Here is a 17,266-nt window from a genome sequence, read left to right on the forward strand (position 1 = left end):
GGAGCACTGGCTGGGTATCTTCCGCGGTTTCAGAGTCTCGATCTCTACCTAGTTATGTTTAAATCCACTGCATCACATATCCTTTTCTCGATTAGCTTCGCAACAATTTGCAGTGCCTCTGCGATTGTGCACTTGGTACAGTATGCAGTGCAGTTAAGTGTTGGGCTTGATTTTGTCTTGCCGCGGAAGCTCCCTATCTTAGCTCATCAACCGTTCAAGTTCAGAGTGCGTGCACTCACTGCGCTACTCCACCGCGCTGGGCGAACCGATGACATGATCTGACAGGGGCGTGCTGGGCCTCATCGCCGACAACCGCAACTGAACGGGAGTCTTCTTGTCCATGGCACCACTCCTCGCTGAACACATGTCTAGACCCAAGACCAATGACGGACGGCGACCAGGACCCTTGCTAACTCAACTTCTCAATTCTCTCTTGTGACATTGTCAGCAATGAAGACCGTTGCGGTGTGGCTTGCAAGGGGGCTTGCCTTGGCCAGTCCAACTGGCACCAACCAAGGACTGAGAAACCAGGGAAGATGACGTCACCGAATAGTCGCCCCTCGCCAAGAGCGCGATGGCATCGAATGAGGTCAATGATTGAGATGGGTGATAGAGCCGTCAGCAAGAAGGAATCCTGCTTGTCAGGCCTCTCAGCTAAACAGGTTCTCCTGTCCATTGCAACATCAACCATTTACTTGGACAGTCGAGTTTCGAAAGATTGTCAGATATATCTGCAAAGCCGGCACCTCCATCGGCTGTATCCGATCCCGATTTCTGTGCATCAAATCACACAAGGATCATCCTCCACGAACCACTACTCTCTTTCACGTTAGACAGGGACCATTTCTGTACCTGCGGCACCATGAGACGAACCAGTCGCATATTGCTAGCTTCGCTGGTCCTCCAATCCACAACCTTCGCACAGTCCGACCTGCCCTCAAAACGTGGGCTGGCTTTCCAAGGCGACGACCACACAGCCGACAGCCAATTGCTCACCTCCGCAAAGTCGTTGATCAGCTGGTATTACACATGGTCAACATGGCCTGCACAGGCCCTTAACAGCTCCATCGCGTTCATCCCGCTCGTCCACGGCGTCGACGATGCCTCAGATTCAGGTCTCAGCTCACGTCTAAACGCACTACCTGAATCATCTACGCATCTACTCACCTTCAATGAGCCTGACGGAACGACGTCATCTGGCGGCAGCAGCATCGACCCAGAAGATGCTGCTAAGGCCTATATTGAGCACATTGTGCCCTTCCGCAACTCCGGCTCTCGCAAGTGGAACATCAGCCACCCGGTCGTCACCGGCTCTCCGCAGGGGATTGAGTGGTTGCAAAAGTTCAATGAGTCATGCTACGACATTGACGACAACGGCTGCCCGACCGACTTCGTCGCCGTGCACTGGTACGGCGACGCGACCGGCCTCAAGAACCACCTTGACGGGCTGCGGGATTTCTACAACTCCAAATCGCCGGATCTCAAGTACTGGATCACGGAGATGGCCCTCCCTAAACAAAGCACGGATGCAACTCTCGCCATGATGAACGAGAGTCTGACGTATTTGGATGGACTAGACTATGTCGAAGGTTACGCCTGGTTCGGTGCCTTCCGCAAGGACGAGGCCAATGCCTGGACCGGTAACTCCGTGTCGCTGTTTGATGGCGACGGCGGGCTGACAGACCTCGGTGCTTTGTACCTCGGTGGAGACGAACGAGGATTCGAAAAGGGCCAGAAGGGCGAAGGCAACTTTGCCGGCTCGCTGTCTCCAACAAGGGCGCTGCTTTGGACGACTATTCTTGCCGCTGTCGCGACGTTGTGGTAGACGTTTTCAGGATCAACAAACGTCGAGCAGAATATTTTGCTTGATTGACGTTATGTACGAGGACATGTTTACGATTCTTCTTTGCATCTACGTACAGATGAGTGTGCAGGTCACACAGACATATTACACTTATAGCGAGATTGATACCTATTTCATTAGATTTTTCAACTCATACAACAGACTAGGAACATACAATCAAGACATCCAATATGTGTAAAACTCAGGAGCAAACTCAAATTCTGAAACATACTCTCAGGACTGTAATTCTATCAACGAACAGAATAGTGGTTCTCAATTAAGGTAATCGACAGTCTCTAACCCTCATTGAGGCAGCTCGTGTCGAACATGCTGCTGGTTAGATAGCTCGGGAGCAACCGCGTTGGCATAGCCCCAAACGAACTGTGAATTCGAACCACCAGTTTTTGAGCCGTCGTTCTCAGTCATCTCTAATGTTTGCGTGGTATTCGCCGTCTTCTTCTTCTCGCGCAATAGCATCAAAGCCAGTGCCCCAGCAATAATTGCAAGAGGCACGCCGACGCCAACGCCAATGCTCGCCGCGGCGCCTGGAGAAATGCTGCCTTGGGTGTCTGTATGGCTGTCCGCAGGGCACGTAACAGTGCTGTTTCCAGTTGTCGATGTAGCCGCGGGACAGTCGCCAAGATCCGTGCTTGCCGCTTCGTTTAATAAAATCTTGCCGGGAAGACTGACGGTGAAGTTGCCGGTCGCACAATTCTGTAGGTTGCTGCAAGAGAATCGTGCGTTACCACAAGTCCAGACGCCGATATGCAGCGAACTGTCTATGAGGCATGATTCCATATATTAGCAATTATGCTCATGAATGGGTTTGTCTAGTAGTTGTCGATCGAAGCCACACTCACCGCCTCCAGGTATGTCGCTCTTGTCGCAGTACTTGGGACACCCGCTTGACTGGAAAGTATCGTCGGTGCAAGCCCCACGATACATGGTCAACGTCAAAGGTTCGAAGCAAAGACCATTTGTCAGGCAATAATGGTCTTCGAAACAGCATGCGGCTGCTTCGGTGCCTGCGGCAACAGGGCAAGGTTTGACAACATCGTTCGGAACCCCATTCGGCCAGTAACAGGTTTGGCCAGTTGCTAAAGTTGCCATCAGGGAGATTATAAAATAGAATCTGAGTTCCATTTCGCTCGGAGTATCAAATACTCAATGTACGCTGCGTGTGGTTCTATCACCTGTGAAAGGATGGCTTAAGCTTGACGACGAGATATCTCCTCGACATATAGATGAGAATTCTAAGACGTAGTGACGTTTGAGGGAACCTTTTCAAGCTTCTATGGCTCCTAGTTCCTCCCCGATCAATAATTCCTGTCGAGATCTGAAAGTCTGCGTGTATGGCCTGAGGTTCGGCGATCCCACATGTGTGTTGAACAGAAGCCTGGTACTTGCTGTATTAGAAGCGTCATGGACTAGCTGCGCCCCCTCTGACATGCATCATCCAGAAACTTGATCAATCATGCGCTTCTGGGTGTTTCTGAGTAAGCTCAAGTAACCCACTAGACTCGACTACTAATCCGCGTACAGTGATACGAGCTCAAAGTCAAGTGATAAGCTGCCCTCCTAGAATCCTCATTACTTGCCAAGATGTGATGATCTGGGGAAGAGTGGTCGCCATTGCAGGCCATGGATTGCATGCTTAAGTAGGCAAAAATTAGTGCTTACCGTTTGGCCGTGCTTGGAAGGAATCCAAGAGCTTGGAGACAGAAGTTGGCCTTGATTTCATACCGGTACGACTTGATACTAGGTGTCCTGTGCACATGACCAACCCCAGATATTAGATGCATTTTCTTGCATGTCAGTAACGTCGAGGAGTACAGGCTCAAGAATAGATCGTAAAAGATTTTGAAGGCTAGATATCTACGGTTAGTTGCAATCCGATCGGACGCAATGTTCATATGAACCTCGGTTACTCTGGGCACATAGGCCCAACCTGGTCCAAGGCATGGAGAGTTGCGTCGACTCGGGCTACTATCCAATCAACAGCATCGAACACGGGTGAGAGAGCCTGCAATCCATGACTATATTATCCCCGATGGAGCCACTCGAAGAAGATTTCCAGACATTGACACATTGTTCACTTGTTTTGTCTGTATTCGTATGCAAACGCTGGTAAAGAAGGTACCTATATATAGGTAGCATGCTCCCGCCGGCACCGCCGGACTCGGCAACAACGCGCCCTTGGTAGACAGTGTTTGAAACAGCTGCGAACCGCAGTTGCGTGCTGCTGGAAAGCCTGTAGTTCGTTGTTGCGGCTTTACCTCATTAAAATTGGTTCCTTCTGACAGAACAAGGTTGACGCTACCAGAGCTTGGACGAACCACGGGAATTTCCTCGTGAATTCTAGCTTGCGGCACGGACAGTGTCCAAATTAGAGGCGGGCCACCCCGTGTGCCGAGAGTTCCACCGTCAGGCGGCAATATCCGAATCACGGAATGGTTTTGACGTATTCCACAGCCAAGAGACTGCTGAAGCTTAATAAATAATCTCGAACTCAGTTGATCGTTCCTAGTCATGGACTATAGGACTTGGGACTTTGCCTTAGTCTAGCCAATTTAAGTCACGAATACTTAATTTGTACTGTGAGAGCTCAGTACCGGAATGTTTCCAAACGTAGGTTGCCTTTCGCCATCATATTTGTGGCTTAACCTCGGACAATGGATAATTACTATATTGACATTGACCAAGTGGATATTGGAAGCCGAATGAAGAGTGATGGGGCAAACACAAGTAAGCCCTTGCACAGGATGCTTTTGCAAAGACTGAGAAACAAACGAGGCAATGGCCAAGACTAGAAGTAAATAAAGCAGTGAATGAGAACTGAGACTCTCGCGCTGAACGAACCAACACATCCTGGTCTCCTGATGGTGCGCGTACGGACAAATCCGATCTTGAGTCAGATGGGAGTCTGGAAGAGGGACATAATGGCACTTACCTAAGTCCTTCAAATTGCTCTCGAAATCGTAAGGCATCGCCTCGTTTTTCCCGGCGACAATTTATTTACAGTTTTGGTCTCGTTCCGCGGCCGCCCACCAACACATGCACCAGGTTATGAAGAAACATAGTGCGTCCCCGACGTGAAACTGCAAATAAAGTCTACATTGAGCAGCTGTTTCCCTTTGCTCTGGGACCTCTTCCATTGTCTACCCACACTCTTTTGCTTCTTGCTAACCGTCACTCCTTTGCCGCTATCATGTTGTTGAAATCTCTTAGCCCTCTTCTGGGCTGCCTCGCCGTCTCCCAGACCGTTTCTGCATCACTATTGCCCCGCGATGGCGATGACTCTGGTGGTCACCCCTGGATTAATCATGACGCCGTCGTTCCATTCACTCAGAAGCCTTCAGTCGTTGGTGGAAGCTTGGAACTTCGTTTCAACCCCTTCCTCTTCGTTTCGGGAGGTTGCGACCCTTACCCGGCAGTAGATGCCCAGGGCAACCTTGGGTAAGTAAACTTCCTTTGTTTTCAGTTACTCCTCTGGCATAGATCACTCTTTGAAGATGAAAACATGCTGATACGATGCGAACTAGCGCTGGTCTGAAGCCTACTGGTGGTGGTCGCAGTGGCTGCGGTGATGGTGGCTCGGCTCAAGTCTATGTCCGTCGTGGAGAGAGCCAGGGCCGGAAGGCAATTATCTACAGTTATTACATGCCCAAGGTCCGTTGGGCCAAGGGAAATAACAACGGTCACCGCCACTACTGGGCTAGTGTCGTTGTCTGGGTCAACCGCTTCGGCTGCGACGACAGCGACATCACGTCCATCTGGCCCGTCGGAATCTCCTACACCACTGACCACCTGAACTGGGGCTCGGCTTCTGCCGGAGAAGTCTCTTTCAGGTCCTCGGATGTTGGCATCGATATGGCTACACACCCCAAGATCCAAATTCACGACGAGGCCATCGCGCCCTTCACCGGCGCCGATGGTGATAAGCTTTTCGAGCGTACCCTCATCAGCTGGGATTCCCTCCCCGCGCTCGCAAAGCAGGCGTTGACGGACGTCAAGTACGAGAAGACCCAGGTTCCCTTCACGGACGAGCACTTCCAGGCTCAGATTGACGCTGCCTACCGTGATGGTTTCTATGCTGGTGTAAAGAAGGAGCCTGACTGCCCTTCAAATGATGTGCCTCCAGCCGATAACCCGCCTATCACTACAACGGCCGCGGCTGCCGAGCCTACCGGCTTGGACAAATAATCAATGACTACCTAGTTTGGAAGAAGTTGTTCGGCTTTCGACAGTTGGGTTAGGCGGCAGTTCTTAGGTGAACGATCGGACGAAAGTCTGTCTGTACTGATCTATTTACAATTCGTTCAACGGTTTGTCCATAGAGAACTTGAGAAGGCCATCCGATACTTAGACGAGGAATAATAAGTCTTAATTTCCGAACTATTTCACCACATGAGAGCCTAGATACATGATAACATCCACTTCAAGTGTCCAGTGTACAGTTCTAAAACTCTTCGGAGCAGGCTAGATAGTGTCGCAGCTCTTGATGAACGTTTCTAAAAGTTCAATTCGAGATTATCAGCATGATCTACAGATTTCTTGAGCCCCAGTCATTATATGTTGTCTCCTGAACGTTATAGCACAGCGACGTTGAGCGTTCAGATCGGAACATCTCAGTTGAGGCGTCATATTTACGTGCCCCTTCGATGGGAACAAATTGTTTATCTTGTGATATGGCAATTAACAAACGTGACTTAACCGCAAAATTTGACAAACATCTATTTTACTTCGGAGTAGATAACCCCCTAATTTTGCCTTTATAGACCTGAACTAAGCACATCCGCCTGATGTTTATGTGATACTGGCCACTATCCACCGTGAATACAATTGGTGAGTTTTCGCCGATCTGCCTACTGTTTTGAGTTCTATTAGATATCTGACGGCAGAGGCTTGTGCGAAGCGGTGGGCGCCGGTGGGGCCTTGGAGGGCATCGGGCCAGCCGGCTCCGGATCAGTGGGGTCACCTCCATCCTCATCGCCGTCGCCGCCCGGAAGATCGGCATAGAAACCCTCATCGAATGCCTTGTTCAAGTTATCGCCAAAGTTCTTGTCGATAAAGGGGACCGAGGTGTGCTCGAAAATGGCACCGTCTAGCTGCTTCTGCGCAGGCTCCGGGAGCATATCCCAGTCGATGATTGGGAGGTTGAGAGTGTTTTCCATGTTCTCGGTGAGCGGGCCAACGATTTTCTTGCCCCAGTAAGCCACGAGCGGATGCGTGGGCCTGCCCACCAGGCTAGCGCCCGACGACCACTTCGTGGCGGGATATGAGCCAACGTTGTACACTCCATTGTCGGTTTGGTAGCTGATGCCCACGGGTTGCGCGGTGTTGACTTCGGCACCGTAAACCCATACCACGATGGATGCCCAGTAGTGACGATGCTCCTTGTTGACTTTGGGGACGTAGAAGGAGTACATGATTCCGGTGCGTTCTTTGACTATGCCAGTTCTGACATAGAGCTGGCCTTCACTAGACCCACAATCACCGTTTCCCTTGCCGGTGGGCTTGAGACCGGCACTTCATGAATGTTATAGTTAGTCTAAAAGCCTACAGCTAGTCACCTTTATAGACAGAGTAGATGTGCACATACCCGAGATAGCCTTCAGCATCTACGGCTGGAAAGGGAACACATCCTCCCAAAACTTTGATGAAGGGCTGAAAACGAAGTTGAAGTTCTCCCTTAGATCCAGAGGCAGCTTCAGCTGGGAGGGAGTGGATGTTGTTGTGGTTCTTCCACTTGCCATCTACGGCCACGTCCTTCGCTCGCGCTTGCAGGGTGGCCGAGAGGACACTCGGGACGCTGGCAAGCAGGAAAGTTGCAAAACTAGTTAACTTCATTGTTTCGATCACGTTCGAGTCGTCGAAGAAGGTCATGGATGATCAGCAGTGTCTGGATGGGATATTATATATCTCTGGTCTCCTGGCGGTGTCATCTACCTTACCTATGCAAGGAGACGTCAACAAGCTGCAGGCTCCATGAGATGTAGAGAATGAAGCTATCATTTCGTAACACGAATACTATATTCCAGCGGCCAAATGAACGGAGAGCCACGGTGAGAAAGCATAAACAGTCGAGCCTTTAGAGCTAAGGTACATTACCCACTTTCAGAGAATTGCCGTAACCTTAATATTACTACCCGTTGGAGAAGGAGGCTTGTTTACCTAAACGATCACTACGGCCTGTACATGCTGAACGTACAGACCTAAACATATCGGGTGATTCTTTTACATCCCTGATGGCCTATGATGCATGATTGAGACATTTTCATGATCGTGTGGAAAACATAAAAGGCAAAGGCGGAAATTTGGGACGGTCGCCCCGAAATTCATTGGGGCACCTGGACAGCTTCACGAGATCAAGAGTAAAAGACTTCTTAGCTAGGACGAGATCGACAAGTTTCAGAACATTTATTTACATAATGGTCTCAAGCCCAAGCAAATACTACCGGTCTCTGGTTCACTTAAATCACACAGGCTCCCGATCTTTTTGGCTTCGAAGCCGTTGGCCGCATCATCATCTTCAGATTCTATTTCTCCAAACTATCCACAATGCGCTCTCTCTATTATTATCTCCTGCTCAGTCTTTCCCTCCTAGGAGTCTACGCCGGTATCTTGGAGGAGCACGGGTACACAGTTGAGGAGGACCAGAATGGGCTATACTTTGTCACCACTCCTCACTACTTGGGGGGTAACGCTCCGCTGGATAAGGTCAGAATCAACGTGGAAAAGAAGACCATGACCGTCTATTTGGCCTACAATGGCAAGGAAGAGGAACACGAGGGCAAGTTGTACATGTCCCAAGTACTCGCGGCTCTTTGCGACAAGAAAGGAATCAATCCCGACGACTTGTGGTGGGTCGTTATTGAAGAAGTCGACAAGAACGTCGCTACAAAGACAGCCATGACCCAGTACCGCACCAAGTACGGCCTGCGTTTCAAAGACGAAATCAGAGTCACACCCGATCAGAAAGCGGACTGGGCCATCTTCAACCAAACTCCTTTCTACCGAGCCGTAGACCGCATACTTCCCCGCAAGAGCATTGACCAGATCATTATCGAGAGGGAGGACGGTCAGACAAATATGTATCTCTCAGTTGAGTGATTGCCTGGAGTAAGTTCAATCGTTTTTGACACTATCATTGTCGGTGTGTGTAAGTTTGACTGATCGCGTGTAGTCAGTAACTGAACCTAGGGAACACGATAATGAGTTGGCTAATGACTGAAGGGACTGGAATCAAAGTGGTGCAACTCCAGAAGTTCGTCCCTGTGGTGTCTATGGCACTCGAATGTAGCTGTACAGCTTTTGAGCGAAATTATACATACAACAACTCACTTGCCTCACCGAAGGAAACCAGGAGTAAAGGGGAGTGGCTACCTTACGACACAGAAGTAATGGTGACACCTTGTGGCCGTGAGAGTGATGTTTTCCACGCAGCCTCATGATAGAACGTTGTCTCGAACGGGTTTTCACGTGAGTTTGTGCTGGATTTGACGAACGTCACGCCTAGTTAATCAAATCGGCCCTCGAACAAGATGTTATGAGCCCCATGGCAGACAAAGTCGGACTCGGTCTATCACTGATATTACCGGAAACCTCCCAGTAGCTGCATAGCGCCGGGATAAGAGGGTGCGTCTACTGGTAGTCTCCGGCAGCTGAATGTTAACTCTTTTCTTGATTCGCTACGTTGTTCAGTTTTGCCATCTTATTTTGACAACTCGGCCAGGATTATGGGGCCTGGGCAGAATCTCAAGCTGATGATTCTTAGGCCTCGAAGGTGGGGTCATTGAGGATGGATGCAAAACATTGGGAGGATATGAAAACTATGCCGCCATTTGAAAATCTCGAACAAGTGGCATTCCTAGGCCGGATGAAGTACATCGCACTTCGTGGGCATACTTTGCGCCTTAAGTTATGATATCGGAGCAAACATTGGGGCAACTAGTTCATGCTTGATAAATGAAGGGTCGCTGCGAACCGGAAGAAGTGGGGTTGCAACTTGGCTAGCCAAACTCTCAATGAGTGAAAATTAATATAGGCTTGAATTGAGTTGACTCAAACTAGCTTTGATTAAACGGTCTGTGAGGCTGATCAACTCGGTTTCTTCGGCCATTCCCGCCCCGCCTGAATTCTTGCAAATTACCTATCTTCTCCAATGTAGCCGGACTCACCGATATTCAACAGCCCGTGCTTCTATAGGTGGCACCTTCGCCCACCGCTGTAATAATCCACAGGTGAAAAAGGCTTCGGATGGTGTTAGTCACTTGTTTCGAGATTCCCAAGCCTAGTAATATACTGTGGCAGATAGTATCCGGAGAAGCTTTATAGTTGAGTTGCACTCAATGAGAGATCGGCGAGTTTTCAGGCGTCAATGTCGCTACATACACCTCTACTCGGGCTATGCATATTAATATCAAACATATGTGTCTATGGCAGGTCGGTAACGCCGCCTCTCGGATTTGTTCCTTTCCAATTACCTTACCCTATATCACATCAACGGCCTTTGGGGAATGTGGAGTTCCTGCCAAGGCACTATGTTCATGGCGTTGAGTAAGTAGAGCAAACTGAATCGGTCAATCATATTTCACCGAGAGTTTCTACAACTTTTCCATCCCACACTGTATTTGAGTTGAGTGTGCCTCCATCCTTACGAGATGCTAATTTTCAGTAAAACTGGCGCTGAAAGCCAATTTTATTGCAAGTAAGGCTATCAAGCTGACGGAAACTCCGTCATCGACACAAATGCCCGTCCTAGATATAAGGAATCATCCACGCAAACAGTGCCATGTATTAGACTAGCTATACTCCAGAGGACACTGCACTCCTTCTCAGTCCTCCAGTCACTCCTTAATTGCCCATCATGATCCGACACGCATTGACTTTGCTTCTGCTCTCGACGACCATTACTGGTCAGGTCACCTCTCCCGACAGTCCTTACAACCCCGAGTCGCAGGATGACGGCGATGCATTGGCAGAGAGGGCCGTCAACCCTGGGATTAAACCTCTCCCAAGTGTGAAGCCGGCCCCGGGCTCGAAGCCAGCCCCGAGTGTCGTGCCTCCCCGAAATCAGACGTCATCTCACATTCCATCGACGTTCTCCAAGTCGATCCGCATCACCACTTCCTCTCACTGGAGTAGCTATGCTCCTTCCTCTTCCCGGAAACCGACATGGAGCCCGCTTCCTTCTTCTACCCGGAAGCCTAGTCAACTTCCTTCCTCAACATGGCATAGCAGTGCCCTGAAGCCGTCGTCCACGCCGGCCCCGATCCATGTGAGCAACGGAGAGACGGTTGCCGCAGCTGTCGGCGCGGTTATTATCGGAGGAATCCTGGGTGGCTTTGTCATGGCGCCCTCTGGTGCGCTTCTGCCCATCGCGGCGGGACAGACTGCGGTGTTGTCGGCAGCGGCCGGCTCCGGGGCCGCCGGGTCGATGCCCGAATTCGAACTGGATCCCGTCGAAGACAAGCCTGATCTGCCCGAGTCTGTCCCGGAGGTCAAGCCCACCCAGCAGAAGCCCACTGAGAAGCCCACCGAGAAGCCTGCGACGCCCACGCAGGTCCCCACTCCCTCTCAGTCTTATGACCCGGAGACTGCATCTGAGACCTACGACCCATGGACTTCTTCCGCACCGTGGTCATCCTCGGCCCCCCCATCAGAGTTTCCTTCCTCAACGAGCGCACCCTTCTCCTGGACCTCATCAGAGCCTGCCTCCTCTCTTGTGACCACCTCATCTGTGTGGAGCACTACCATCGCCACTTCAACTTCTTCAGCCGCTCCGACTAGCACTGTCCTCAACTGGATCGACCACGACAAGGTCGCCGCCTTGAACGAGGCAACATCTCTGGGATTGGAGGGCCAACTTCAGCTCCGGTTCAACCCTGAGCTGTTCGTTTCTGGAGGTTGTGATCCCTATCCGGCTGTTGACGCCTTTGGAAGTCTCGGGTAAGCCAACAAACATCTTGAAACAACATAAAAGATAGCATGAGCTAATCATCATTTGCAGAGCTGGTTTGAGACCTACCGGTGGCGGACGAAGCGGATGCGGCAACGGCGGAACCGGACAGGTCTACGTCCGCCGCGGAAGCAGTCAAGGCCGTACCGCTATTATGTACTCATACTACTTCCCCAAGGTCCGCTGGGCCAAGGGCAACGACAACGGCCACACTCACTACTGGGCCAGCATCGTCGTCTGGGTCAACCGCTGGGGCTGCGAGGGCGACACGGACGTATCGGCCGTCTTCCCCGTTGGCGTGTCGTTCACCAGGGACCACACGGTATGGGATACTGCACAGACTGGCGACATCTCCTACTTAGAGTCGACGCACCCCAAGATGCAGATTCACGACAACGCCATGTCGCCTTTCACGGGCGCCGATGGTGACAAGGTCTTTGAACGCACTCTCGTGGCTTGGGACGCCCTTCCTGACGCAGCTGAGCGCGCGCTGTCTCTTGTTGAGTATGAGAAGACCCAGGTGCCGTTCATTGACGCCAACTTCCAGACCTATCTCGATGCTGCGTATAAGGAGAGCTTCTACGGCGCCTTGACTGATCAGCAGGGCTGCGGCGGCACCAACTAGGTGAAGTGAGACTTAGTATTCGGATATCGTGGAAGCTGAAGCTTTGGATGCGAAGTACGCATATAAGAGTAGCTGAAGAGATTAATACTACGAATTAATCAACAACTCTAATCAATTTGCGTTGAGAGTCACGTGCATGTCAGGTTACAATTTGGAGTCTCTCACATTACTTTTACGTTTAAAAGCACCCAGGATATTCAACCTCACCAACCGGATCAAATACCGCACGCGAGGGCCTGACCATTTGATGAATAAACTACTCGGAATGGCTGGAAGACAAGACGACATTCCGGGACCATCAGCCTGCCTCGGGCACGTCACCGAACTCTTCATCCCGCCGGCGAGATCTTGCCTATTTCAACAGAGGTCCCCCATGCTTCAAATCCCGGGGATCCCACTTGGACCGAACCATTGGAGACAGCTATCCATTCTAAACACCCTCTTGACCCTCCATCTTGCCAGGTCTGCAACAAAACTGCGAAACACAGCCCATCCAATGCTATCTTGGTCGCTAATCTGGCAGAGCCCGCGTTCCGGCTGTCCGTAAAAGGCAAGGTGGAGCAGTGACAACGTCAAGCGCGGGCCGGATTTGCTTCGAAAATGCACGAAATGCGGGGAAAGATGGGAAAGATGGGGATGAGGGTTGGCCAGCGTTCCCGCCGGTCAAGCCTGATTCGGTAATTTTCCGCCGGCTAGTTGCCTTATGGGTTTCCCGCGGGTTATATTCCCTTTCACGAGATGCTCGTGGATACGTGAGGACGCCACTCTTGGGCGACGAAATTCCCCAATGAGGGACCTGGAGATGTGGATGACGGAGGGTATATAAGGGGATTCAGAACTCTTGAGCGATGACTGCGATCCTGCGAGTTTGTTTTTATGTCTCTTTCACTTTCTCAAAGTGCTGTATCCTGATCACGAACACTCCATATTTCAACCCGCCCGCATTATAGACGCCATAACTAGTAGTTATCTCTGTTGAAACTCTGTCGAATCTTCACAATGCCTCACGCTGAATCACCTACGCCTGATGCCCCTCCTACCATCAATGGTGTCCAACTCCACGTCAACGACGACCTCCTCTCCGCCAACGAAGTCGAACCCCTCATTCAATCCCACCTCACAGAAGACTTCGATGTCCTCCGCCAACGGTACCGTCAACACGGCTACCTTCTCATCAAGGGCCTCATCCCCCGCGAAGACGTGCTCTCCGCACGCGAATCATACTTCAACTCCCTCGCCCCTTCAGGCGTGATCAAGCCCGGCACGTCTCCGCGAGAAGGCATCTTCGACGACGCAAAGTCAGCCGCGGATTACCCAGGCATCGGCGCCGGCAGTGTCAAGAACGCGGCGCCAGGCGAGACCGACCGCTCCGAGATCTTCACCGAGGCGGCGCTCAAGGCGCATACCGAGGATTGGTATGCCGGCTCCGAGGACGGCTCAGTCCGGGGCTTCTGCAACCACCCGGTCCTCCGCAACTTCGTCGCCGAGTTCACGGGCTGGGGTGACGAAAACACCCTCACCGTAAAGCGCACGCTCCTCCGCAACAACACCCCAGGCAACAAGGCCATTGGCGTGCACTATGACCAGTCCTTCATGCGCTACGGCGAGCCGACGTCCGTGACGGCATGGGTGCCGATCGGAGACGTCCGGCTCGAGGGCGGCGGGTTGATTTACATGCAGGACGGCGAGAAGCTTGGCGAAGAGATTGAAAACGAGTTTACAACGAAGGCAAAGGCAGCCGGGATGAGCGATGAGGAGACAAAAAATGCGTTCAATGCGAATATGATGAGCACGGGATTCTTGTGTGATGGGCCGGCGGACTTTGGACGGCGGTATGGGAAGAAGTGGCTGGTAAGCGCGTACGAGGCCGGCGATGTTGTCTTCCATTCGGCACACATGGTATGTTTCTTCCGCATTTGCATCAGGAAGTATGTTTGCAGATTGCTGACTACGATACTAGATTCATGCTTCGACCAAGAATTACGACCCTGAGGGGCGCATCCGACTTGGAACGGATCTGCGCTTTGTCGACAAGCGCCGCCCATGGGATACTGTAAGTCATGTTCTGCCTGCTTGCGATGCTTTACTTGAAGAACGTCTCTAATAAACAGCAGCGTTGGGATAAGCATTACAGCTTCAACGATGGCGTCTGATCCGACCGGGGCCATTGCGCGTGACGCCGAGAACGTTCCGACGCACGCAACCACGATGCAAAAATGTGTGAAGAGAAGAGATAGAGTCGACAATGACCATGACACATAGCCAATGAAATTGAATCATCTTGATTGAAAGCTATCAAGTTGTGACCATTGCTCCTTCAAAGTCTTTACCAACGCCCCTGTCTTCCATTGGACGATGGTCCTTACTTGTGCGAGATACTTGATTGTATGTTCTCGTTCGAGGGGATGTCTTATCAAATGGCCGCCTGAGAGAAGTGTTAGGGTCACGGGGCTAGCAGATATATCGTATCGACTGACTTACACAAAGACAGCATGTGTGCGGGCAAGTAGTATGCGTTGACAGCCTCATTTGACCGGGCCAAGCCCATGAGCATACATAAATAGAACGTGATTTCACGCTGTGTGATGTTTAGTCGAGTGCATGCGTTTCTTTCGACTGCAACTCACCTCGCTGTCCATCCTCTTCTTCGTTCCCTCAAATCCTGCTGTCGGATTTGAGCTGTTGTAATCCTGGAAGGAAAATATCGCTTTCGAAGCGTAGTAGTACCCGAGTGCAACGGTGCCTGCATGGGCCTTGCTGTCAGTGACTCTCCTACTCCATAAAGTCAAGAGGAACAGAGCAGCGTTTGTTATGTGAAGGTTCATACCTGGATCTGCGGCCATCCACAGGGTCGGGAACGGTCTTCCTTTGGCCACATCCGCCCGTTCATAGAAAAGGGGCTGGAAAGATAGTGGCTTCTCTTTAAACCACACGTCGACGTCATTCTGCAACTCCTCCCAAGTCTCTGAGCTGCTTGTGCTGAATCCCGATCCGTCCTCCGGGAAGAAGAGTTTCAGCACTTTCGCAAACAGATAGACGATTCGGTTCGCGTGCGCTGTGTCGTCGTTGCTTCTGAACGTAGAAGACCTCTCAAAGTTTTCTAGGCAAATCTCGATTGGCGTCCTGCGAACTAGGAACACATAGAGTGCTTGTCGTAGGTGGACCCAGCTCGCGGCCTCAGCCAGCCCGCCTTGCGTCACGAAACGGGCAATGGCGTCGTGATTGAGCAGGTTCCTCGTGCCTCGAAGGTGATGGTAGTGGGAGTCTGTCTCGTTGTCGTACTCTTCGTAGAGCCGCATGATCACGACAGCCGTCAGCAGAATCGAGTCCCATGTCTCTGGGGGTTGGGAGAAAGCTTCGATGAGCAGTTCGATGCAGCGATTGTGGTAGTACGTGCTCTCCAAGTCCGACTTTTCGCTTGTGTCGTCGTTCCCCTGCGTATCGAAACGGCTGGCTAGTGCGAAGATGCCGTTGAGCAAGATTGGCTTGCGAAGGGCGAGACGGGGGACGTCAAGGGTGAAGGGGCGAGCATCGTGACACGCATCAATCTGGGATCATTAGATGCTGTTGTATCCTCGCCAAAAAGGACGGGAATGGTGTAAGAGAACACTCACTGAAGGCGCTATTCTCAAGATATACGTGCGAAACAAGAAGGCCTGGCGTCCGGTAAATCCGCAATGCTCGGGGTCCACGGGCTGAATACGGAATTCTGCATCCGAAATGAGACTCTCAGCACGCTCCGAGGCAATCTGGTGTGAAGACCCGGCCTGCGTTGACGGCGAGTCCCCTAAGAGATATGAAATCTGGAGCTGTGGCTGGACCTCTCCAGATTGCCACTGTACGCTATCCGAAGTGGTGCCATCTCGCGCCGAGTCGAGATACCCGGGGCTTGATGTGAGGCTATCCCGGTGTTGTTGGCTTTCCTGCGGCGGCCCGCTGTTCAACACAAAGCCGATGGGCGCACTACCATCGCCGTGAGATCCATGTCCGGTGAATCGTTGTGCCGGGGCCTCGGCCCGGAACGCGTGCGTTGCTGGCGGTGAGTAGCCGAAGTTGAGCTGTCCTTCATATGGCGTCAAGCCATGCGGGGATGGGTGAGATGTAAAGCTGTTACTTCTGTCGCCCGCTGTACGAACGGACTGGACGGCCGGTGATGAGGATGCCTCGGATGCTGCGTCGTCTACACGACTAACTTCGCTCTTGCGTCGGGCTGGACAGAGAGAGTAAGTTCCTGACCTGCATGGAGGGACTGAGTGATCGGCAAATGAACAAAAACGAGGCGGGGTGCGAGAGAAAAAAGCTGAAAGGATCACCTCGGAGAGGAGGGGGCTAGCAGAAGACCCGGAGGGCCCGACGGGAAGAGTGGGCGCGGTAAAGCATCATCTGAGAAAGGAAGGTCAAGTCAAACCTCGGTGATCCGCCTTCTGAACTCTGTCCCCGGAGAGAGCTGCCTTTCTGGAGCTACCCGGCGCATGCTTAAAGCGTAACGTCGTGTCAAAGTGACATTCGAGATCGGCCTCGAAGCAGGCGCCGCAACCCGTCGCGCCGGGTTGAACAACACATTTACGGTGACGCCGCCGGCAGGCGTCACAGCAGCGTCGGGGCTTCATATACGGTCCCGGCCGCCGGAGGAGGGGACCGGAGCCTTATGTTTACTCGTATCCTCTCTCGCCCGCCGAGGTCTACGCAAAAGTCCGAGTGTCATCCGACTGTGAGCCCATCTGTTCGGGTATCTCCTAGGTGTATTGCGGTGTGTGACTGTGCCCTTGTTTCTGTTGACGTTTCTCTCTGCCTTTACCTCGGAGAGTAATCAAATCGACTCTGAATGGGCCGTTGG

At 51.8% G+C, this 17,266-nt stretch overlaps 8 protein-coding genes across 8 annotated transcripts; 5 read left to right on the forward strand and 3 right to left on the reverse strand.

Annotated features, from left to right (window-relative positions):
• Positions 1 to 862: 862 nt before the first annotated feature.
• On the forward strand, positions 863 to 1,825 carry CCOS01_10886 (uncharacterized protein; the record flags this gene model as incomplete). The annotated part of the gene is made up of 1 exon (XM_060459039.1): positions 863 to 1,825. The coding sequence occupies one exon, from the start codon at positions 863 to 865 to the stop codon at positions 1,823 to 1,825; it is 963 nt and encodes a 320-aa protein (XP_060310841.1).
• Positions 1,826 to 2,146: 321 nt separating this feature from the next.
• On the reverse strand, positions 2,147 to 2,788 carry CCOS01_10887 (uncharacterized protein; the record flags this gene model as incomplete). The annotated part of the gene is made up of 2 exons (XM_060459040.1): positions 2,147 to 2,622; positions 2,704 to 2,788. 2 exons carry the CDS (start codon positions 2,786 to 2,788, stop codon positions 2,147 to 2,149), a joined length of 561 nt encoding a protein of 186 aa, XP_060310842.1.
• A 2,263-nt stretch (positions 2,789 to 5,051) lies between these two features.
• Positions 5,052 to 6,046, forward strand: CCOS01_10888 (NPP1 domain-containing protein; the record flags this gene model as incomplete). Its single annotated transcript, XM_060459041.1, has 2 exons — positions 5,052 to 5,299; positions 5,386 to 6,046. 2 exons carry the CDS (start codon positions 5,052 to 5,054, stop codon positions 6,044 to 6,046), a joined length of 909 nt encoding a protein of 302 aa, XP_060310843.1.
• Positions 6,047 to 6,726: 680 nt separating this feature from the next.
• On the reverse strand, positions 6,727 to 7,693 carry CCOS01_10889 (necrosis inducing protein; the record flags this gene model as incomplete). Its single annotated transcript, XM_060459042.1, has 2 exons — positions 6,727 to 7,372; positions 7,446 to 7,693. The coding sequence occupies 2 exons, from the start codon at positions 7,691 to 7,693 to the stop codon at positions 6,727 to 6,729; spliced, it is 894 nt and encodes a 297-aa protein (XP_060310844.1).
• Positions 7,694 to 8,404: 711 nt separating this feature from the next.
• Positions 8,405 to 8,956, forward strand: CCOS01_10890 (uncharacterized protein; the record flags this gene model as incomplete). The annotated part of the gene is made up of 1 exon (XM_060459043.1): positions 8,405 to 8,956. One exon carries the CDS (start codon positions 8,405 to 8,407, stop codon positions 8,954 to 8,956), a length of 552 nt encoding a protein of 183 aa, XP_060310845.1.
• Positions 8,957 to 10,712: 1,756 nt separating this feature from the next.
• On the forward strand, positions 10,713 to 12,429 carry CCOS01_10891 (NPP1 domain-containing protein; the record flags this gene model as incomplete). The annotated part of the gene is made up of 2 exons (XM_060459044.1): positions 10,713 to 11,794; positions 11,856 to 12,429. The coding sequence occupies 2 exons, from the start codon at positions 10,713 to 10,715 to the stop codon at positions 12,427 to 12,429; spliced, it is 1,656 nt and encodes a 551-aa protein (XP_060310846.1).
• Positions 12,430 to 13,428: 999 nt separating this feature from the next.
• On the forward strand, positions 13,429 to 14,582 carry CCOS01_10892 (phytanoyl-CoA hydroxylase; the record flags this gene model as incomplete). Its single annotated transcript, XM_060459045.1, has 3 exons — positions 13,429 to 14,328; positions 14,390 to 14,482; positions 14,544 to 14,582. The coding sequence occupies 3 exons, from the start codon at positions 13,429 to 13,431 to the stop codon at positions 14,580 to 14,582; spliced, it is 1,032 nt and encodes a 343-aa protein (XP_060310847.1).
• A 123-nt stretch (positions 14,583 to 14,705) lies between these two features.
• CCOS01_10893 (uncharacterized protein) lies at positions 14,706 to 17,039 on the reverse strand (the record flags this gene model as incomplete). The annotated part of the gene is made up of 5 exons (XM_060459046.1): positions 14,706 to 14,854; positions 14,911 to 15,007; positions 15,057 to 15,977; positions 16,044 to 16,639; positions 16,838 to 17,039. 5 exons carry the CDS (start codon positions 17,037 to 17,039, stop codon positions 14,706 to 14,708), a joined length of 1,965 nt encoding a protein of 654 aa, XP_060310848.1.
• Positions 17,040 to 17,266: the final 227 nt, after the last annotated feature.

Source organism: Colletotrichum costaricense, assembly GCF_030867565.1.
Source record: "Colletotrichum costaricense strain IMI 309622 chromosome Unknown Scaffold_11.1, whole genome shotgun sequence".
NCBI classification, from domain to species: Eukaryota; Fungi; Ascomycota; class Sordariomycetes; order Glomerellales; family Glomerellaceae; genus Colletotrichum; species Colletotrichum costaricense.